We start from the raw sequence: 24,293 nt of genomic DNA on the forward strand, positions 1-24,293 counted from the left end.
ATATTTTTCATAATATCAGAATTTTATCTTTTCAGAGAACCATGCTTTTAGCATCATATTCTTTTTTTTTTTTTTGAAATTTTAGTCAAGAAAACTGGCTATTCATTCACCTTTATGACTATTCATTAGGATGGCAGAAACCTAATAGTAGGATCATTTTTTTTAACCTCTATAACTTTCCTTTTACTGACATTCTGTGTATATTTTTTTCCAAGAAAATTCAAACCAGAAAGACAAAGGACATTAGTGAAAACCTAATACCATTTGACCTTGTCACATTAGCCCTGGGCATAAAAAAGATATAAATTTCAAAGACGACAAAAAGCAAAAGATTTGTACAATGAGCAGCCAATGGGTAATAGTTTCCACTTTCTGCTCCTACTTAGAGTCTCACTCGAAGAGGAAAGACTTATGAAGCTGGAGAGTCTTCCAGTTAGAACTCCACTGAGAAAAACTTAAAACAGTCACATGTCCTAATGAAAATTCAAAACAGAAGTCAGGATGAAACAAATATTTCAAACAATAAGCAGTAAGCATCATTCTTTATATGTATTTGATTTGCTGGAAAAAAGCACATGGATACATAATTTCTTCCTTGTGATGAAAATATTTATCAAAAATTAAAAGAAAAATATGTACATTTTAAAAGACATGCCAACCACAAATTCAAAATCACATTTATAAAATTCTCCCCAGGTTTGCAACATGTACTGACATACAGTATTGTTTTGAATAATCACAAAATCCTGTAAAATAGGTAAGGTAGGTATTACCATACCTTTTATATGTGAAAAAACTGAGGATCAGGTAGTGAGAAAAGATTTGCTCAGTGTCAACTGACAGGTAAGTCATTAATTCAGAATTCAAGCCCAGCCAGATCTATTGATCCTAAGTTTTACCAAATCTAAAGTAGTTCAAATAAGTCAACACACATGGTAAAAGCTTAACATAATATGGGTAATTTCTACAGTTAATAGTATTAGCTTCTGGTGAAAAATACCTAGTACGAAGATTATTTTTTCACTGATTTTAGGAGATAATTTAACTAATTTACATGTTTATTTCTATCAATCACATTTTCCTGGTGCCCTCAGGACTTATTCACTTATCTTCTCAAAATGGTAGGTTATTTAGCAAAAAGCTTTCAGAAACTCACACAATAAAACCCTTCAAATATAAGTGATATTGTTTAAAAATACAAAATAATATATATTATATAGTTTTACCACTTTTTTATACAGCTAAGTGCTCCAGATTGTTCTTTTATTTCTAAGAGATTTTGTGGGTAAGGACATATGCTACTCAGTCTTGTATCACCCAATATAGCAAATACCACCTGAATATCCAAGTGTTATGAAGCTAATTGCTGCACACAAAATTATAAATAAGGATTATTTGGTTTAAGTATCCCAGTTATTGTTATCAACTCTCAAATTTTTTAAATAGTTCATTTAACAAAATTCCTGGTCATCTATAATTGATATGAGAAAGAAGACACATTATATTGATAGGGCAGAAGCCTATTAGCTAGTGTGAACTTTAACTTTTAAAAGCAGAATATTCTTTGACAATTTAAATTGTCCAAAGAAATAATGGTATTATTTCTCAAAAAAGTTGATGTTTTAACTATTTTCTAAATTCTTTAAGGTTCATCAATGTGGCATGAAAACTAAGTTCTATAAAATGTTAGATATGTCAGTAACTGAGTGCTTTATGTGTCTGTCCAAAACATAAACTGAGTATTTCTACAGAAATTGTATTTCTAACCTGAAAAATACTGTGAAAAGATCCGATAAGTTTGTGATGGTGTAATTACTTAAATAGTATTATCTGACAGTGCTGTTCAGAAATAAATATCTTTTTAAAGGCAAATCAACTTTCATATTTTAGATATGATTAGAACAACTAGAAGGAATTTTAAAATACAAATTCAGTTTTTGACATGTCAAGTTGTGGAATAGTTTAATGGGTAGAAGTCAAATCATTTAGGACTCAAGGGATGAGCACTACTGTGACAGAAATTGAAAGAAAATTATGTTTGGGAGGGGATATATATATATATATATATAAAACAATGAGTTGTCTTTGTTCACTTGTTTTGCAAGAATTATACCACTCGCAGAAACAACTTCTTGTAAAAGATAGCTCCTTTCCCTTACTTCTTGTGCCTTTGATGACCAAATTAATCATATTAGAGTTAATAGGCCTCAATGAAATATTAAACAGAGAGAGGCATATACATCTTGTACTCTTGTTTCAGTTTCAGTTTTAGACAGCTATTCTCTGCAAAGATCCAGATGTTTGGTGGTTTCAAATGGATCTTCTGTGGCAGGTACCCATCTCGATTTAATATTAAGGTATTTTTTTAAGTGTTACTTTATATCCTTAGGGAAATCAAATTTAAATCTGTCTTAACAGTTTCAAAAAGACATGCAAGTTGAGAGCAGATTAAAAATCGTTCTTCCAGGACTTAATAAGTACCATTTGAGAGAATGAGACATCCTCCTGAATTAAATTAACTACCTCCTATGTTTTCCAAGGAGGGTATCTTTACAAATATAAACAAATCTGCCCTGAGAAATTTCCATAAGTACATTTTTGAGAAGGAACAAAATGAGTAAGATCAGTGACAATTAAAATCCTACTAAAATTTGAGGATATGTCAACACATGAAGTTAGATTTATAATTTATGCACCAAGTTACTGTAATGTACATTCCTTGAATTATTGGAAAAACCTAACAGCTTTTCTACTTATTATGAAGATCATACATTTACATGAATGATTCACTGCCTTTAAGCTTAATAAAGCAAATTATACTTGTACCTGTTTTGAGAGATAGTCAGGATTTGCAGTAAAGGCAGCCAGTATGAAGAAAATGTTTCCACAGTTGAAATGCTGTTATCATCCAAGTGCAATTCTCTGAGAAGAACGTGATTCCCCAAGAATGGAAGCTATATTTAAAGTTGAGTTATTAAGCAAAACATTTTTGTCAGTTAACCAAATTTAAAAATATAAAGCCTACCAAAACTAACAGATATTCTGATAAACAGCATATCATAAATCAAAGTATAATATTTGAGAGTGTTATTATAAATAAATTTCCAATAATTATTTTCATAATTAGCATATTTTAAATTAAAGGGCCTCATGACAAATCTTAATTACAATTGCAGATAAATTTGGTCCCACTTATACACTGAATCATAACTTAAAAGTTATGATCTATATTTTAGTATTATAAAAAACTAATGTTGAATTTATTTGTTTATAGATACTGCAATAATGTTGAACAGCTTTTAAATAGTGAAAAGTATATAATAGTTTAAACTGGAAGTGAAATTCAGTTGATAAGCAAAAAGAATAAAAATTAAACAAACTGCTTTTAAAATGTGTGGTTGATATTTGCAACAAAAGAAAAATTTTGTGTTAATCAAATTAATTCAAATCAATTACCTGACTTAGATAATTTCCCCGTAACTTCAGTATTTGGAGCAATCCACAGTTTTCAATGCCCTCAACTTCAGTAAGATGATTATGTGAACAATCCAGGTATATAAGGGTAGGTGTATCACAAAGACCTGTTGTACTAATTAACTGATTATGGTCCACGATCAGTTGCTGAAGATTTTTCAATGATTCTAAGCCACCTGGAAGAAAAATTTTCCAGGATCACTTTATCATACATTCTTCCAAACTCTAGAGTTTCAATCTTCTTCTAAATAAATGCATCTTTTTATTTCTGAATATTCCTAATTACAAGACTTAGCTCAATTTTCTGAGGAAAAAATATGTGTAAGTGTAAAATGCATTATTATTTGAACTTATACTGAAGAGACATATTTTTGAATGACAATTATATACCACTTCAAAATTGAACAAAATACTAGAAGTCATATATTGGGCATTGAATGTTGTATTTCAAATGAAAATATAACAAGGGAGGGGGTGTAATCATTGAAAAAATAACAGTTTTAAATTCAGTTTCAGAGTCTTTGACTTTTGAATATATGGTTAAGTTGGTTATATATTAATAGAATGAATTTTCATACCATTGAAATATCTACCTTAGAGTCACTAATGAAGTAGGTATAACTTATTAATATCAATAAAATATTAAGTATATTTTTCTGGTATTATAAGATTGTGACAGTGGCCTTCTTTTTACACAAATAAACTTAAAATCAATGATTTCCATCTAAAAAATATCAGAGGAGCCTTAGATTAGACTATAGCTCAGTGACTATAAAGAAAAAAACTGAGGTTGTTTAAATAAGTCAAAAAAAAAGTCATCACTGGAAAGAGATGGTAAGGAAGTCTGTAAAAGTTACAGGAAGGTATTAAAAATATTAAAAAAATTTATTTAGAGAGAACATTTGACTATATAGCTACATTTCTCTGTAGCTACTACTCTGTTATATAAAATAAGCATTTCGAGAAACTGGAAATATCATTTAAGGTTTAGGGTAAGTACTAGTAAGCAGAATGTCTTCTGTGAGTATCGTGCAGATGGGAGGCATTGAACTAGACATTAGAGAACTGAACCTCATTCTAATTTTTTGTCAAGCCCGCACAGAATAACTTTTTCAAATAAACGATGAAATAGTTTTTCTACCAAAAATGTTATATGATAATAAATTAAAAGATCATCTTAAAAGAAACATAATTATGAATACAAATTAAAATTGGGAATATATGTAATTAATTTTTCCTGAAGGAATTTAAAGCGTTTAATCCAAGATTTATTCCTTTTATTATATACTGTGATTTATAGAAAGGGCAGATGGTTTGTTTATATCCACAGTGGATAAATAAAAGGAGGAACCAAGTAATATTACCAAGATTTCATGAGAAAACTTAATTCTCTGTATCATCTTTTAAAAATTCAGATAGTATAATAACTTGAATTCTGAGTGTATTGTAAAAATACTTCACAAAGATACGTATTAAGATTATTTTTTTAATTACAGTATATCTAATAGTTGGAGTAAAATAAACAACTTAATATTATGGACGATTATTTCTCATAAAAAATTTTATGCTAAAATGTAAATTTTCACATAATGAAAAATGTTGCAATACCTAAGAGAAGCAGAAAAAGGCATAGAAGACCCAAAGGAACAAAAGAAAGACTCAAATTTTAATTCAGACATTTTTGTACTTTTTAAAATTCTTACTTAGAATTAATGTAATGGTATTTTCCTGTTATATAAAATAGCAATTATGACCAAGAGAAAATTATTATCTGATGTTATCAAGGAGTGAATTATTCTGCCCTATAAGATATTTGACTAAAATGAACGAACTATATGTTATCAACTCCAAGGTATTAGAAATAATATATAACATACAATAATAAACATATAAAGCTTCAATATGGGCTTCCCGCATATCTCAGTTGGTAAAGAATCTGCCTGCAATGCAGGAGACCCTGATTCAACTCCTGGGATGGGAAGATCTGCTGGAGAAGGGACAGGCAACCCAGTCCAGTATTCTTGGGCTTCCCTTGTGGCTCAGCTGGTAAAGAATCTGACTGCAATGCAGGAGACCTGGGTTCAATACCTGGATTGGGAAGATCCCCTGGAGAAGGGAACGACTACCCACTCCAGTATTCTAGCCTGGAAGAATTCCATGGGCTGATTGCAAAGAGTTGGACATGATTGGACTGTGAAGACAGCTGAGTGCCCAAGAATTGATGCTTTTGAACTGTGGTGTTGGAGAAGACTCTTGAGAGTCCCTTGGACTGCAAGGAGATCCAACCAGTCCATTCTGAAGCAGATCAGCCCTGGGATTTCTTTGGAAGGAATGATGCTAAAGCTGAAACTCCAGTACTTTGACCACCTCATGCGAAGAGTTGACTCATTGGAAAAGACTCTGATGCTGGGAGGGATTGGGGGCAGGAGGAGAAGGGGACAACCGAGGATGAGATGGCTGGATGGCATCACGGACTCGATGGACATGAGTCTCAGTGAACTCCGGGAGATGGTGATGAACAGGGAGGCCTGGTGGGTTGCGATTCATGGGGTCTCAAAGAGTCGGACACGACTGAGCAACTGAACTGAACTGAGAAAATTTAAAATCTGATGAACCAGAAAATACTTCAGTTTAGAATTCCTTGTAATCATATCTACTAACAGAAGCAGAAAATATTAAGAAGAGGTGGCAAGAATATACAGAAGAACTGTACAAAGAAGATCTTCACGATCTAGATAATCATGATGATGTTATCACTCAACTAGAACCAGACATCCTGGAATGTGAAGTCAAGTGGGCCTTAGGAAGCATCACTATCAACAAAGCTAGTGGGGGTAATGGAATTCCAGTTGAGCTATTTCAAATTCTGAAAGATGATGCTGTGAAAGTGCTGCACTCAATATGCCAGCAAATTTGGAAAACTCAGCAGTGGCCACAGGACTGGAAAAGGTCACTTTTCATTCCAATCTCAAAGAAAGGAAATGGCAAAGAATGCTCAAACTACCACACAATTGCACTCATCTCACACACTAGTAAAGTAATGCTCAAAATTCGCCAAGCCAGGCTTCACCAATACGTGAACCATGAACTTCCAGATGTTCAAGCTGGTTTTCGAAAAGGCAGAGGAACCAGAGATCAAATTGCCAGCATCCACTGAATCATGGAAAAAACAAGAGAGTTCCAGAAAAACATCGATTTCTGCTTTATTGACTATGCCAAAGCCTTTGACTGTGTGGATCGAAATAAACTGGAAAATTCTGATGAAAGTGAAAGTGAAGTCGCTCAGTCCTGTCTGACTCTTTGCGACCCCGTGGACTGTAGCCCACCTGGCTCCTCCATCCATGGGATTCTCCAGGCAAGAATACTGGAGTGGGTTGCCATTTCCTTCTCCAGGGGATCTTCCTGACCCAGGGATCAAACCCAGGTCCCCCGCATTGCGAGCAGATGCTTTAACCTCTGAGCCACCAGGGAAGTCAAATACCAGACCACCTGAACTGCCTCCTGAGAAACCTATATGTAGGTCAGGGAGCAACCGTTAGACCTGGACATGGAACAACAGACTGGTTCCAAATAGCAAAAGGTGTACATCAAGTCTGTGTATTGTCACCCTGTTTATTTAACTTTTACATAGAGTACATCATGAGAAATGCTGGGCTGGAAGAAGCACAAGCTGGAATCAAGATTGCCAGGAGAAATATCAATAACCTCAGATATGCAGATGACACCACCCTTATGGCAGAAAGTGAAGAGGAACTAAAAAGCCCCTTGATGAAAGTGAAAGAGGAGAGTGAAAAAGTTGGCTTAAAGCTCAACATTCAGAAAATGAAGATCATGGCATCTGGTCTCATCACTTCATGGGCAATAAATGGGGAAACAGTGGAAAGTGTCAGACTATTTTGGGGCTCCAAAATCACTGCAGATGGTGATTGCAGCCATGAAATTAAAAGACACTTACTCCTTGGAAGGAAAGTTATGACCAACCTAGATAGCATATGAGACATTACTTTGTCAACAAAGGTCTGTCTAATCAAACTACGGTTTTTCCAGTAGTCATGTATGGTTGTGAGAGTTGGACTATAAAGAAAGCTGAGCACCAAAAAATTGATGATTTTAACTGTGGTGTTGGAGAAGACTTTTGAGAGTCCCTTGGACTGCAAGGAGATCCAGCCAGTCCATCCTAAAGGAAATCAGTCCTGGGTGTTCATTGGAAGGACTGATGTTGAAGCTGAAACTCCAATACTTGGCCACCTGATGTGAAGAACTGACTCATTTGAAAAGACCCTGATGCTGGGAAAGATTGAGGGCAGAAGGAGAAGTGGACAACAGAGGATGAGATGGTTGGATGGCATCATCGACTCAATGGACATGAATTTGGGTAAGCTCCAGGAGTTAGTGATGGACAGGGAGGCCTGGCATGCTGCGGTTCATGGGGTTGCAAAGAGTCGGATATGACTGAGCGACTGAACTGAATTGAACTGAACATCAATTAACCTGCTCAAGAAAATAAGTCATTTCAATCAAAAATGCTAATTAATATTAATTTGTAGTTGTATAAAATAAAATGTCCTTTATCAAATATTTAAATGCCTTAAGCAATCTGCTTCCATAGGCTTAATATTTTTAAAAGCCATGCACATTGCTCTTAAGTTTTTCAGAGCTAATGAAGAAGAGGATTTTCTATTAGCTCATTTAGAGCAGGGAATGCACTTGTGAAACTTCCAGTGGTCACCTAAGTGGAGAACCAAGTATGAAACATTAGCTTACACACTGAAGAAAGGCAAATAATCTGGCACAAAAGCTAAAAGTAAAAGGAAACAGCACATAAAGCAGGAGAATAATTGGGAAAAGAAAAGGCAAATGAGATTCTGTGCTGATGGCAGTGATGAATAAATATACATTTTACAATTATCAAAGGTATTTCTATTTACACTAAATTATATATAGTTGACAGTGTGAGTCAGAGTGGGCAAATGAAGAGAAAAGGCCACTGCCTTGGCAAGTAACGATGCCACAGAAGAATTTTGCTGGAGGACCCCATGGAGTAATAGAAGGAAAGCCACAGTACAGTGGAAGGGAGACAGTGAGTGTCGACTACTTTTTAGATATTTAATAATGGTGAGAAGACCTTTCAGAGTCCTTAAAATGGCCCACAATACCCCATTTCTGAACTAATTCTCTACTATCCCCTTCTCTTGGTTCATTCTAACAAGCTGACCTCCTGGCTGTTCCTTGAACATACCACTCAGGGCTGCCTGAATATGTGAGAAACAACAATCAGGGTGTGACAGGCTAGGAAGAATTAAAGCTCATCAGCTAATTAGACTGATGCTGACGCTGACACTCCAATACTTTGGCCACCTGATGGGAAGAGCTGACTCACCAGAAAAGACCCTGATGCTGAGAAAGACTAAAGGCAGGAAGAGAAGGGGATGACAGAGGATGAGATTGTTGGATCTCATGGTTGGCATCACGGACTCAATGGACATGAGTCTGAGCCAACTCTGGCAGATGGTGAAGGACTGGGAAGCCTGTGAGCTGCAGTCCATGGGGTTGTAGAGAGTTGGATACAGCTGAGTGACCAAACAACAACAAATCAGCCGATTTCAGATATTAAGACGCCATGATTCTCTATTAATATACAGAGAAGGTACACTTGTCCATAGAGATTCTGTCAGAGATTCCAATCTGGTGAAATTATCATGATTTCAAGCCTCAGATACTAAGGAATGTTTGAGCATGTCTACTTCTAGGAATCAATTATATAGTAGCACACACACAACTATGAAGTAACATATAGAGAGATTCCTTACCATATTATTTAAAAAGCAAAGAAATGGATAAATGTTAAATGTCTATCAGTATGGGAAAAGTAAAATAAATAATGACATGAAAGTCACTCAGTCATGTCCAACTCTTTGTGACATCATGGAGTATATAGTCCATGGAATTCTCCAGGCCAGAACTGGAGTGGATAGCCTTTCTCTTCTCCATGGGATTTTCCTAACCCAGGGATCAAACCCAGGGGGATTCTTTACCAGCTGAGCCACAAGGAAAACCCAAATAAATCATGGAGCATCTATAAAATGAATATGTATAACCTTCAATATGAACTAGTCTAGAAGAATGCCCATGATGTAGCTTTGCGTGTAAAATCCAAGTTGAACACACAGGATTTTAGCTATTGAGTATACCGTATTTTAAATATACACCTCTATGATTATATTACATCGAACAAGGCCTAGATTGATTTGTAAGCAACTGTAAATAGTGGTTACTCCTCAAAATAAGAAAGAGAATGGAAGAAGCAGACAGAGAGAAGTTAAACTGTATACACTGTATACTTCTCTACGTTTTAATTCTTAAATGTGAAAGTATTAGTCACTCAGCCATGTCTGACTCTGTGTGACCCCATGGACTGTAATCCACCAGGCTCCTCTGTCCATGGGATTCTGCAGGCAAGAATACTGGAGTGGGTTGCCATTTCCTTCTCCTCTTAAATGAGAACATACTTATTCTATAATAATTTTAAAAACAACATTTTTTTAAAAAAAATCAGAGCAAGTACTGAATAGAATTGTTATTCTATATTTAATTCTGACTACCACTATCACCAAATGGTTGTTGGACTGAACAAAAATGAGAAAAAACTGATGCTATCAATCATTAGAAGGGTTTGCTATACAGCCAAATTGTGGGAACACAGTTTATAGAAAGGAGGGCATATCTGTTAGATTTCAAGATCAAAATTTGGAGGAAATTTAGTGAAATGGCAAAAGAGGTTTGGCAGGATGTATAAAACACTGGCCTAACTATTAACACTGCAGGAGGATGGGGGAGATGTGCATTTGTGCCTGTGTGTGTATGCCTAATGAAGAAAAGGAAACCATCTGAATATATGTACTGAGGCCTGCCAACAACCATGTGAATGTGAGATGGAAAGTAGACCTGTCAAGCCTCACTGAGCCTTGAGATGATGGCAGCCCAGTGACACCACTTCACTGCAACCCCAAGAGAAACCTTGAGCTAGAGCCACCCAACCAGGCCAATTCCAGATACCTGATCCACAGAAAACAGGAGGTAATAAATGTCTGTGGTTTTAAACTGCTAAATTTGGAGACACTTTGCTTCAGAAAAATAAATAACTAATACAGTAAGGATCCTGCTCTGAAGAAAACATGAGACAGAAGAAAATGTTGAAAATGTTTGGGGCTAGGAAAGAACATTTAAAGAAATTCGATGTAATGAGAATTCAAATACATGAAAATAAAAGAAATAGGTAAACAAATGGACCAAAATAGCACCATAACAGAAGTGATAAATCACTTGGAAAAACCAGTGTACAGGACAGAGAGCTAAAGATTGGATGGCTCACAAAGAAGAGATAGCCACACTGAGAATAAAATATTTAGAAGCAAAGATAAAATGACATAGATTATGTTAATTAGATAAAAACAGACCTGACAAAGTCAACCAGAATATGGATTATCTATGATTGAGAAATAGAACCAAGCCAAAAAAGATTTCAAATTTATTTAAAAAAATTTTTCCAGAAATGAAAGAAGAAAAATCTATAGTTTAAAAACATATTCTAAGAAAAACTTATGTGAGTTTTCTGACAATAAGATGTCTTGCTGAATTTATTAATCAAGGACAAAGGATATATTATTCAGGTAGTTGAGCAGAAACCAGTTATGAAGGAGTAAAATCAAGGTAGCCTCTAGTTTAACCGCAGAAACAAACATATCAAAATGCAGTGGAGCAACGTCCATGAGGTTTTCTCAGGTCGTTCAGTGGTAAAGTATCCACCTGCCAGTGCAGGAGACGCAGATTTGATCCCTGGGTTGGGAAGCTCCCCTGGAGAAGGAAACAGCAACCCACTCCAGTATTCTTGCCTGGGAAATCCCATGGACAGAGGAGCCTGGTGGGCTACAGTCTATGGGGTTATAAAAGAGTCAGACACAACTTAGGGTCTAAACAAAAACAATAAACTGTTACTTCACTATTAGAATAAAAAATGTATGCCTAGAACACATCATTTTACATATACTTTAATAATCACAGGTTTTATTAAACATTTTTTAATATTTAATTAAACTTTACTTAATTATCTAAACCTTCTTTAATCTTTATCCTAAGTAGATTCATGTACATAGAAAAAGTAGGCATCACTGCCTGAATTGCTACAGATAGTGTTCATTCAAGTGATTTCATATTTTGATCACATTTTTTTGTATAACATATCTTCTTCATAAAGCAGGTCATTTTGTTTACCATTCTACATTTGCTATTCCTCAAAGAGTTTTGAATCTCTATTCAGGTATTAGCTATGCTTATTATAGTTTTTATTTTCTTATTAGTTGTATGTGATGATTTTTTTCTAATTTCTTGAAATAATAGGCATGATATACCTTTTCTGTTAACATATATAGATTATTTATAGTTTTCACATTTCTATTATAAATATGAAAATCTATTTTTCTAAAAATAGCTTTACTTATAATATACAACTCATAACTTCTTGTACAGTCCTAAGACTGGGTTGTGTCCTCATGGAAATAGAAAATGAATATAGAAAGAATATCTGCTCAAGTATCATCTACTTGATAAATTCAACTAGAATTAAAAAAATATGACATGGACAATTATTCACAATTTAATGTTAAGTGAATAAAGTTAATTTCAAAACAATATTACAGTAGTGATTTTTTAAATGGATAAAAAACAATCTAGAAAGTTCATCAATACTGGCTATATCTGGATGGTGGGAATATGGATTGTTATTTTATCACTTTACATTACAATTTATAGAAAATAAGATTGTGTAGATTAAAAGTTAGAAAAAGATACAAAATTCAATTTCCAGAAATTTCTGTTCAGATAGTGAGATCTTTACCCTTGAAAATAACTAAGAACAGTAACTACATCTTTTAAAAGTGTTTCCAAATGAGCTGTTAGGGAAGAATTCCCAGTCCAAAATCTCAATAGATATGGTAGGCAAAGAGAAGTAAGCAGAATGGCAAAGCAAGTTTTTAGAGTGAGAAAACTTATTAAATCCGATGAATATGAAGATCAATTTCTATAGCCTCACAATTTGAGGAAGCAAAACTTAAAATTCACCAACAGTAAGCAAGTATAAACAGAAATAAGCAGAATGGCAAAGCAAGTTTTCAGAGTGAGAAAACTTATTAAATCCGATGAATATGAAGATCAATTTCTATAGCCTCACAATTTGAGGAAGCAAAACTTAAAATTCACCAACAGTAAGCAAGTATGACAGACAACCCCAAGTAAACTGGGACCCCAATCAGCTATACCCAACCAGAAGACAGGAAATTAAACTACCTATCTCAAAACCTCAATATTCAGTGAAAAAGGGAAACAGTCCTCCCTTTAAAATAATAAACACAAGATGACTCTCCCATAGGCTTGCAACTCAAATTCACAATAATGGTGAGCAGAAAACTTCCACCAAAGATGTAGCACAAATGATTCTATATTACTTCTGTCCTTTGGAATCTGAAAAAGTCTCTAAAGAACAAACTTTAATCTCATAACTAGGAAAAATCACAAAGTTTAAGTCCTAAGGGAAATAAACAGGTAACAAAAAAGCACATGAAATACACAAAGAAATAAGATGCTGTAAGAGTTATCAGAAATAACAAATTCCAGCAAAGCTAGACCCACACGAAAATCAGAATTAACTCAAAATAAACACTCAATGACTAGGATTAACAGTAAATTAGAAATTATTAATTGGAATGTATAGAAATTAACTAGAGGAAGTAAAGAAAGACAGAAAGATAGAATATAGGAAATGTGGAGACAAGAGTCAGAAGATGTAGTGTATATGAAGTACTTCAACAAAATGAGGAAGATAACTTTTGAAGAGATAATGACTAACAGATAAACTTCAAAAGTGAAAATCACAAGTTCAATAATTTCATTAGACCCCAAAAGGATGAATTAAAAAGAAACCGATGTCTAGACACATCAGAATACAAATTCATAACATGAATAACAAGAAAAAATACTTGAAAAGACATGGGAAATATGCTCAAAGTTTCAGAAATTTAAGAGCTGATTTCTTACAGCAACATTGAAAGTTAAAAAGTAATAAAATAATATTTATAGCTTATTGAAAGAAAATGAAATTCAATTTAGAAAAATACACCCAGTTAAATTATAATTCAACAGTAAACATTAAGTATATTCATTTACAGAAAAACTGAATCTTCCACAAACTGGTTCTCTTCTTAGAGAAAAATTTTTTAAAGTATCTGTATCATGAAGAATGAAGGTGATTCAAGATCTTAAATGAAAAAAAGAATAAAGGGCATAAAAGCAATAAACATGGGCAAATATGTGCAAACACTGACTGTATAAAATACCCATAACTGTATAGCTTGACGGGTTCAATAAAAATACACTTAAAATTCTGAAAAATCAATTAACTTGAGATAAACGGAGTGTATTTTATAATTTCTTTGGTTACCACTAAATTAATAAAGTATATAACTATAAAACAATTGAGGAAGAAAGGAAGAAATGAGGGGGGAAATACCAAGTAAGTCAAAAGAAGACCTGAGAGGAGAAGGGGCAAAACAGAAAATGTAGCAAAGACATTCTGTTTACAATAACAATGGACTAGGTAATGAGAAAAAATATAAACATAGCTGAAGGCACATAAGCATAAATGATATTATGTAGAATAAGAGGATTACGTTTCAGAAGAGATGAGGTGAACACATGGATATCATTCAGGATATCAATTAATCTGAAAAAGGAAAGCTTGTAGCACCAGGGGATCAAAATTGACCCCACATCTCTTCTCAGCAAAAGAGGAATGAGAATCTCTACCTTACGTATGGTTAGGACCTCCACGTGCTACACATCACTGCAAATATAGAATAGTTCCCAAGGTACTGAAGCCCAGATTAAATAACATCAGTACCAAAATATGGATTTAGCTGAACAGAAATTGCTAATGCTTGTAGCTTTAAACAGCAAAGACCGCTGGAGAAAAAAATAATAAAATCATCGCCTCAAAATTGATCCTGTAGTTTTGTTTTTCTTAGTATTCTCTGACTGTAAAATAACAAAAAAACTAAACAGTGGGATAACATCAGGTGAAGACAGAGCCAGAAAACAACATATAATCAAAACTATGCACAAGGTATCCAGATAATAGAGTCACCAGACACAGAAATTATCAAAACTCTGCTGAGCCTATTAAAGAAAATTAAAATTTTAAACTTATGTATGAGGTACTATAAAATGTGAACTGAATTCTAAACCAAAGAAGCAAATAAATGTTTTAAACTTGAAAACCTATATAACTGCAAACAAGACTTTTACGAATGGATCACACATTATATTAGACACAGCTAAAGAGAGAATTAGTGAACTATAATTTGAGTCACAAGGAAACATCCAGAATGGCACATAGAGATGTAAGGGAAATGTCAGAGAATTATAAAACATAAAGGGGGTTATAGAATACAGAGGGAATATATATCTACATCTATATATTTATATAAAGAAATGATAGCTCAGAAATTTTCAAGACTGAATAAAGATGCCAAACCACTGGTTCAGAGGTACAGTGGATTCAAGCAGGGTGAATACAAAAGTCACTACAGTAGGAATATCAGAGTAAACCGATGAAAACAATGGCCAAAAAAAAAAAGTCTTTAAAGGGGAAATAATTTTTTCTTCCAAGGATCAACAATTAGGTTGTTGCACATCAACCTAGGCAAGGAAAACCATAATAAAATAGGATGCAATCACAGTGCAGCAAATGGATATCAGATGATAAGTAGGTATCTCAAAATACATACACACAGATGTGGTGTGTGTGTGTGTGTGTGCGCGCGCGCATGCATATTCTTCAGGGGAAAGGGATATCACAGACAAAAGGTAGAATAAAGATCAATGGAAAGGTTTAAATAGTGACTTTTATTGGTATTTTTCAGTTGCCAAGTCATGTCCAATTTTTCGTGACACCATGGAGTACAGCATGCCAGGTTTCCCTGTCTCTCACCATCTCCTGGAGTCTGCCCACATTCATGTCCCTTGATGCCATCCGACCATCTTGTTGTCTGTTGCCCTCTTCTCCTGCCTTCAATCTTTCCCAGAATCAGGGTCTTTTCCAATGAGTTAGCTGTTTGCATCAGGTGGCCAAAATATTGGAGCTTCAGCATCATTATCAGTCCTTCCAAACAGTATTCAAGGTTGATTTCCTAAATCTACTGGTTTGATCTCCTTGCAGTCCAAGGGACTTTCAAGAATCTTCTCCAGCACCAGAGTTCAAAGGCATCAATTCTTCAGTGCTCTGCCTTCATTATTGTGCAGCTTTCACATCCATACATGACTACTCGAAAGACCACACATAGCATTGACTATATGGACCTTTGTTGGCAAAATCATGTGTTTGCTTTTTAACACTGTCTAGGTTTGTCATAGCTTTCCTGCCAAGAAGCATCTAATTTCATGGCTGCAGTCACCATCCACAGTGATTTTAGAGTCCAAGAAGAGGAAATCTGTCACTGCTCTACCCTTTTCCCTTCTATTTGCCATGAAGTGATGGGACTGGATGCCATGATCTCACTTTTTTTTTTTTTAATATTGAGTTTTAAGCCAGCTTTTTCACTTTCCTGCTTCACCCTCAAGAGGCTCTTTAGTTCCTTCTCATTTATTGCCATTAGAGTGGTATCATCTGCTTATCTGATATTTCTCCCAGCAATCTTGATTCCAGCTTGTAAATCATACAGCCCAGCATTTTGCATGATGTGTTCTGCATATAAGTTAAACAAACATGGTGACACCCAGCCTTGTCATACTCCTTTCTCAATCCTGAACTAGTCAGTTGTTCCATACTGGATTGTAACTGTTGTTTCTTGACCCACAAACAGGTTTCTCAGGATGCAGGATACTGTACTCCCATCTCTTTAAGAGTTTTTCTACAGTTTGTTATGATCCACACAGTGAAAGACTTTAGTCAATGAAAAAGAGGTAGAGGTTTTTCCTGGAATTCCCTTGCTTTCTCTATGATCCAGCAAATGTTGACAATTTGATCTCTGGATCCTCTGCCTTTTCTAAACTGAGATTGATCATCTGGAAGTTCTTGGTTCACATGATTCTGAAGCCTAGCTTGGAAAATTTTGAGCATAAGCTTACTAGCACGAACAATGAACGATGCAAAAAAATAGAGGAAAATAACAGAAAGGGAAAGACTAGAGATCTCTTCAAGAAAACTGGAAATATCAAAGGAACATTTCATCCAAAGATGGCCACAATAAAAGACATAAATGGTAAAGACCTAACAGAAGCAGAAGACAGCAAGAAGAGATGGAAAGAATACACAGAAAAGTTGTACAAAAAAGATATTTATGACACGGATAACCACGATGGTGTAGTCTCTCCTCAGAGCCAGACATCGTCGAGTGCAAAGTCGAGTGGGCCTTCAGTTCAGTTCGGTTCAATTTAGTCGCTCAGTTGTGTCTGACTCTTTGTGACCCCATGAATCGCAGCACACCAGGCCTCCCTGTCCATCACCAACTCCCGGAGTTCACTCAGATTCATGTCCATTGAGTCTGTGATGCCATCCAGCCATCTCATTCTCGGTCGTCCCCTTCTCCTCCTGCCCCCAATCCCTCCCAGCATCAGAGTCTTTTCCAATGAGTCAACTCTTTGCATGAGGTGGCCAAAGTACTGGAGTTTCAGCTTTAGCATCATTCCTTCCAAAGAAATCCCAGGGCTGATCTGCTTCAGAATGGACTGGTTGGAACACCACAGTTCAAAAGCATCAATTCTTCGGTGCTCAGCTTTCTTCACAGTCCAACTCTCACATCCATACATGACTACTGGAAAAACCATAGCCTTGACTAGATGGACCTTTGTTGGCAACGTAACGTCTCTGCTTTTCAATATGTTATCTAGGTTTGTCATAACTTTTCTTCCAAGGAGTAAGCATCTTTTAATTTCATGGCTGCAATCACCATCTGCAGTGATTTTGGAGCCCCCCAAAATAAAGTCTGACACTGTTTCCACTGTTTCCACATCTATTTCCCATGAAGTGATGGGACCAGATGCCATGATCTTAGGAAGCACTGTTGCTAATAAAGCTAATGGAGGTGATAGAATTCCAGCAGAACTATTTAAATTCCTAAATGATGATGCCATTAAACTGCTGCATTCAACATGTCAGCAAATTTGGAAAATCCAAATGATACTGACTATATAAAATAATGTTGTCTTAAGGCATTCAAAACACATATAGACACATATACATACACGCAGGGTTAATAACTCACTGATAGTACATTAAGTTGGGAGGGAACAAATTAAATTTTCTAAGATCCTAGAATTGCCTTGGAATAAAGAGGAAGGTGATAAATAAACTTAGATTTGGTAAACAAAGGAGGAATGATATAACATCTATGTTAAGCCAAAAGAATAGTAAAATAATATAAACCTGAAAATATAAAAGAAAAATAGAATAATTTAAATCTTCAGCAAAAGCAAAAGAGGGCAAGAAAAAAGGGGGGAAAAAGCAAATCAGGAAGAACAAATAGAATCAAATAGTAATAGAGTAATTGAATCTCAAATATCTCAATAATTGTACTTAATTATTGATTACAGTATCAGGGACTTAAAGGCTACAAATCAAACTAAATTTGTCAGGCATTTCAGCTAAAACAATAACAAAACAACACATTTTTCTGGTATAGTACAAAAATTCCAAGAAGAGAACTTGTAGAAATACTGAAAGTGAAAGGTTAGAGAAAGATGTATTATGTAAACACTAAAACAGCAGTGCTCAAAGTGTGGTCCAGTGTCCCCATCCAGAGATACTTTTAAAGATTTCATGGAGTTTAACCTGTTTTCATAATAATTCTAAGAGGCCATTTGTCTTTTCTACTCCCATTTGCTAAAGAGCGTATAGTGGAGCTTTCCAGAGGCTACATGAGGTGTGATACTGTAGCAAATTGAATGCAGAGGGACACAGGGAAATCCAGCTGTCTTGTGTTAAGTTAGACATTAAAGAGCTTTGCAAATATGTGTAACAATGACCCTCTTCTCACTGTATTTTTTTGTTTAAAAATACAATTATTATTCTAAAACTGTTACAAATGCAAAGAATTTATTAAACTTTGAATAAATTAACAAATAAAAACAAACATCTCAGTTTTTTCTAATACAGTAAATATTGATATATATGACCCATATAAATGAAAGGTAACTGAGGTTCCCAATAATTTTTAAGAATGTCAGAAAAGTCCTGGGTTCAAAATAAAGCTGGTTTGATTTTGTCAGACACACAAGACCGAGGAAGAAATCTCTGATACAGTTGAAAAGGGATATTAAAAATGATAAAATGGGTCAATTTAACAGAAACCTGTAACAAGTGAAAGAGGAGAGTGAAAAAGTTGGCTTAAAGCTCAACATTCAGAAAACTAAGATCATGGCATCTGGTCCCATCACTTCATGGCAAATAGATGGGGAAACAGTGGAAACAGTGTCAGACTTTATTTTGGGGGGCTCCAAAATCACTGCAGATGGTGACTGCAGCCATGAAATTAAAAGACGCTTTCTCCTTGGAAGAAAAGTTATGACCAACCTAGATAGCATATTCAAAAGCAGAGACATTACTTTGCTAACAAAGTTCCGTCTAGTCAAGGCTATGGTTTTTCCTGTGGTCATGTATGTATGTGAGAGTTGGACTGTGAAGAAGGCTGAGCACCGAAGAATTGATGCTTTTGAACTGTGGTGTTGGAGAAGACTCTTGAGAGTCCCTTGGACTGCAAGGAGATCCAACCAGTCCATTCTGAAGGAGATCAACCCTGGGATTTCTTTGGAAGGAATGATGTTGAAGCTGAAACTCCAGTACTTTGGCCACCTCATGCGAAGAGTTGACTCACTGGAAAAGACTCTAATGCTGGGAGGGATTGGGGGCAGGAGGAGAAGGGGACAACCCAGGATGAGATGGCTGGATGGCATCACTGACTTGATGGACGTGAATCTGAGTGAACTCCAAGAGTTGCTGATGGACAGGGAGGCCTGGCGTGTTGCGATTCATGGGGTCGCAAAGAGTTAGACACGACTGAGTGACTGAACTGAACTGAACTGATAACAGTTATAAATTTGTGTACACCAGATAGCATGGCCTCAAAAATGGATTGTCCAAAAAAATTCATTTGTGTTTTTCCAGTGTTACAGTAACAATATTTAAAGCAAAAAAAAAAAAAGCTATAACAATAAAGATCTGCAATCTACAATCATCACAGGAGTCATGTAAATCATGTTTTCTCTGGGACTATGCTAACAGGACCAGTGCCCCATTTAATCAACAAGCAGTATGGTATATATCACTAAGTTCCCTGATAGCTCAGTTGGTAAAGAATCCACCTGCAATGCAGGAGACTCTGGTTTGATTCCTGGGTTGGGGAGATCCACTGGAGAAGGGATAGGCTACCCACTCCATTATTCTGGCCTGGAGAAGTCCATGGACTGTTCACCCAGACTCATGTCCATCAAGTTCGTGATGCCATCCAACCATCTCATCCTCTGTCATCCCCTTCTCCTCCTGCCCCCAATCCCTGGACTTCCCTTGTGGCTCAGCTGGTAAAGAATCCACGTGCAATGTAGGAGACCTGCATTGGGAAGATCCCCTGGAGAAGGGAAAGGCTCCCCACTCCAGTATTCTGGCCTGGAGAATTCCATGGACTATACAGCCATGGGGTCGCAAAGAGTCGACACAACTGAGCGACTTTCACTTCACTTCACTTCAGGGTATATCACTAATGAATAGGCCCTGAAGTCAGGCAGTCCTGAATTTTAATAACACACGCCGATTTGAAAATAGCTATATATATAAACAAGTTATTTAACTTCTCTAATCCTTTGTTCCTTTTTTTGTGGAATGGGAATGATTTCATTCTATTGGGAGGATTAAAATATTTTCAGTAGCATGTACAGCACTTTCACATGTTCATACTAAAAGTAATAGTTATTGTTTCCTAACAATCATCCTCATAAAAACAAGGAGTTAGAAAACTGTTACTGCAGTGACCAAATAAGGCTTCAAAGAGATATGTTTGAGCTAAAACTTGAAGAAGGAATTGGATATTAATACACACTCAGAAATGTCTATACACAAATGATTAAACAGTAATTTGACCCAGTCAACACACTGGATCAAAAGGCAGAATCTAGATGGAAAGGAAGTTAGAATAAATTGACCGCCTTCCTCTTTTAATCTCAGAAATTGTTGTAAAATAAAGGATGAGAATTGAGCAAAATAGACCTATAGCAAGACTTATGTTAGAGTAGCATTACTTCCTCAACATCTCTAAGAAAATTATTCTCTCCCAGTCAAAATTTCTGACATTTCTTCTACAATCCATCCAAAACAAAACAAATAAAACCCCCCAAAATTCAAGTCTCTTTCAAAGGCCTTTCAAATAATACAGAATTGCTTAAATCTTCTTGAGTCTACAGCTTTAATATATTCCTTAGTAGCCCTTTAAAAAGTTCCTAGGTCCCACTAAATAAAACTGAAGTCGAGTACATTTATCCCTCAAAAAGCCATTGCCTGCAGCAAAATTAGCATTTGGCTATACTTGTTATAAATATCTATTTCAAAGAATTCCTTCTACAGAAATGAGCCAATGGTCTAATATTCTTGCCACAGGAGGGGGAAAAAAAATTTCCTGTAAGAACAGCAAAAATAAAGATTTTGAATTAGGCTGAAGGTTTTCACTAAATGTTTGGTAAGGTCTCCCTCCTTTAGTTGCTCCATGACTGCTATGTTTGACAGCTATGTACATATGTGCTGAGTTACACATGAGATTTTCAGTTTCCATCAGAAGCCCTTCAGGATCATACAGGTTGTACAGAAAAAAAAAAAAAAAAGAATACTGAAACAGGAATCAGGAAATGAGGATTCTAGTCCCACCTATGCCAGAAGTTAGATGAATACTATGTAGGTCTGTTTTTCCATCTGTAAACTAAGAAGCCTGGACTGGCAGGTCTGCCAAATCCCTTTCAGCTTTGTACTAGGCATTGTGTAGCATTTAGTAAGCTAGCACCATCTAGTGGAATCCAAAGGATTCACTAAGTGTATACTGAAAAACATTTCTACAAGCAAAATATCTACAGCTTTCTCTTATTTTACTTCATTATTTTTCCTAATGTTCCAATGACAACATTTGGCAGCAAGAATTAATTCAGGCACATTTCTCCATGAGCCACAATACAGTAATCAAACCTGTGTGAAAATGCTGAATTAGTTCAGTATCTTCCAAACTTACAATACTAGTTTCATTTTTTTCAGAAGACAATATTAACTGAAAATAAAGCAGCAAGAAAAAACAACCACAACAAAAAAACTCCTGGTATCTATCTACTTCCAATACTATTTTCTACAAATGTGTTACCTGAAATTTATAAATTAATGATTTATAAATTATTGGCCTCAAAGAAACCATTTTTCCAGATCAAAGTTTTACTAAAATACTAGAGATAGAAGCTGCATGAATAAGGAAACAAAAACAATTATACGCTTTTACACATTAAAAACACACTTATTTTCATTTTTACCCAATAGTCAACAAAGAAAATATATCAATTTACACCTATTTTCTTTCTTTCTGTTCTAATGCCTGGAAAAACATTTACACATAGTCAGTGCTCAATATATTTGCTCATCAATAAGCTTATTAGTAAATAAATCTTAAAATTATATGTTTCAGCATAAGAGTTTATAATATGGTATAATAAAACAGTAATAACCTTAAATAATGCTAAATGTATATTTATGAGAGGCAATAGAATGAAACAAAAAATCAGGTATCAGCATAAACAAGTGATTTTCAAATCCTGGCTCTATCACTAAATAATGGTGTGATTTTAGACAACTTACTTAAACTTTGTATTTCAGTTTTCTTATCTGTAAAAAAAAAAGATTAAACAGTACCCAACTCATACCATTTATGTGAAAATCAAATGAGTTAATATGTATAAAGTACATAAAATAAATGCCTGGTTGGTAGTAAAAAAAAAATGTTATCTACTACTACATTTATTATACTAAGTTCTATAAAACACCTTGGTCATGAAGCATGAATTTAAAAAATTAATTTAGTTTTAAAATGTTTCTGCTAGAAAGTCAATAAAATATAACATATTTTCGGAGGATAAAAGAAAACTAATCATAATTTACAAATCACTTATTTTTCATTTGTGTTGGCTATTCATTTAAAAAAATTAAAAAATATAACTCAAAACATGAAAGATTCCCCACAGATGAGTTTTATCAGCTTAATGATCACTGTGGCAACATTCATTTAAGAAAAGTTTCTTTCATTTTTTCTCAACATTACTTATAGAAAGAAAATCTTATGGGAAATTTCAGGCAAAAGAAAGCATGAAATACAACGATGGTAATAAGCCTTAAAATTTAAACTGAAGTCCATCTAAATTAAAGTTAGTTATAAAAGATAAAGATTCATGTAACTTTAAGGAAAAAACATAAAACTTTATTCAGAATTAAAAAGTATAATAAAATCTCTTTTCCCATTAAAATAAATCTGTCTTTAAAATCATCAATCTAAAGTTAAAGAGCTTAAAGCAATTATTTTGTGCATTCAAGACATGCAAAATAATCCAGATCAAAAAAGTAATCATTAAATTACTATGAAATTTATATGACCATGTATACCCAACATAGTAACTTATTTTTTGCTACATTTGACCAGAAAATAATCTGTACCTCAATATGTAACATATTTTAAGTATATAATTTTGAATTATCTCTGAAATTAATATTTCAGTTATGATTAACAATTAGAAACTTTTATTTCCATAATCACAGCAACAACATGCTTAAGCAAAGTGTTAACTTCATTATTTTCTATTTATAGAATTAAATTTTAAACTTTTACTTTGAAAAAGTATAGTTCACATTATGTTTCTATTTCAACAATTAACTAGTTCAACTAGAATGGAAAATATTTAGCAACAAATGATTTCAAATGAACTGCCTGGAAGAGAATAACAGAGTTACTATTTTGATTCACTAAATGCAAATAAAATCAAATAAAACTATACAATATTTTCTAATAAAAAGAGTAATTAGAACTTATATCACATATTAACTAGTGTAATAATTATAGCTTAGTTAGAATTAGGAACAAACTAAACTCGAAAATACAAGTGTAGAATATGTGGTTTTCCTTCCAATTTTATTTCACCTCTTTAAGAAATATTATAGTATGGAATAGTGACTTATTAACTTACAAACACAAATCTATCTTTGTGCCCCTTCATAAGAGTTCTTGGCATCAATATATCATTGAAAGACAAAATCTATGCTTTTCACTGAGCTCAACCAGAATCTCCATAAGCAATTCCTGAAGATGAAAAACAGACTCCAACTGGTTCAGAAAATCTACTTTCTCCTGTATACTCTCCTCACACTCCATAAATACAGCATTTCATGGTACCCAACAGACAGCAAAGATGTCTTTTACCTTGTTTGCTCAAGTGTACTACACAGAGATACCTCAGGTACATCAATTAATACTATGGCAGTTTTCACATAAATCTTGCAGATATCCTATCCCAGGAAATTCACTGACTACAAAAAATCCCATACAGAACTGCTGGCAATGAAAATGGAGTGAATGGAAGTTCAAGCATTTCTTCTTACAAACAACCTTTTTCTTTCTCTCAAACTTGCTTTAGTGCTTGCCAATAAAGTAACATACATTATCAGTGCGCTTGCTTTCATTCCAACAACAACAAAATTATTTCTGTAT

General features: G+C 34.6%; 1 protein-coding gene across 2 annotated transcripts in view; it reads right to left on the reverse strand.

Annotated features, from left to right (window-relative positions):
• The window catches only part of LRRIQ1 (leucine rich repeats and IQ motif containing 1), a 208,903-nt gene that overhangs the window by 133,532 nt on the left and 51,078 nt on the right, over positions 1–24,293 (reverse strand). For both annotated transcript variants that reach the window (XM_040234476.1, XM_040234475.1), the window contains 2 exons: positions 3,457–3,650; positions 2,827–2,954 (listed from right to left, as the gene is read on the reverse strand). In XM_040234476.1, coding sequence (XP_040090410.1) covers positions 2,827–2,954; positions 3,457–3,650 — 322 coding nt within the window. The remainder of the gene's footprint in view (positions 1–2,826; positions 2,955–3,456; positions 3,651–24,293) is intronic.

The sequence above is a fragment of the Oryx dammah genome, unplaced genomic scaffold, assembly GCF_014754425.2.
Source record: "Oryx dammah isolate SB20612 unplaced genomic scaffold, SCBI_Odam_1.1 HiC_scaffold_29, whole genome shotgun sequence".
Taxonomy (NCBI): domain Eukaryota; kingdom Metazoa; phylum Chordata; class Mammalia; order Artiodactyla; family Bovidae; genus Oryx; species Oryx dammah.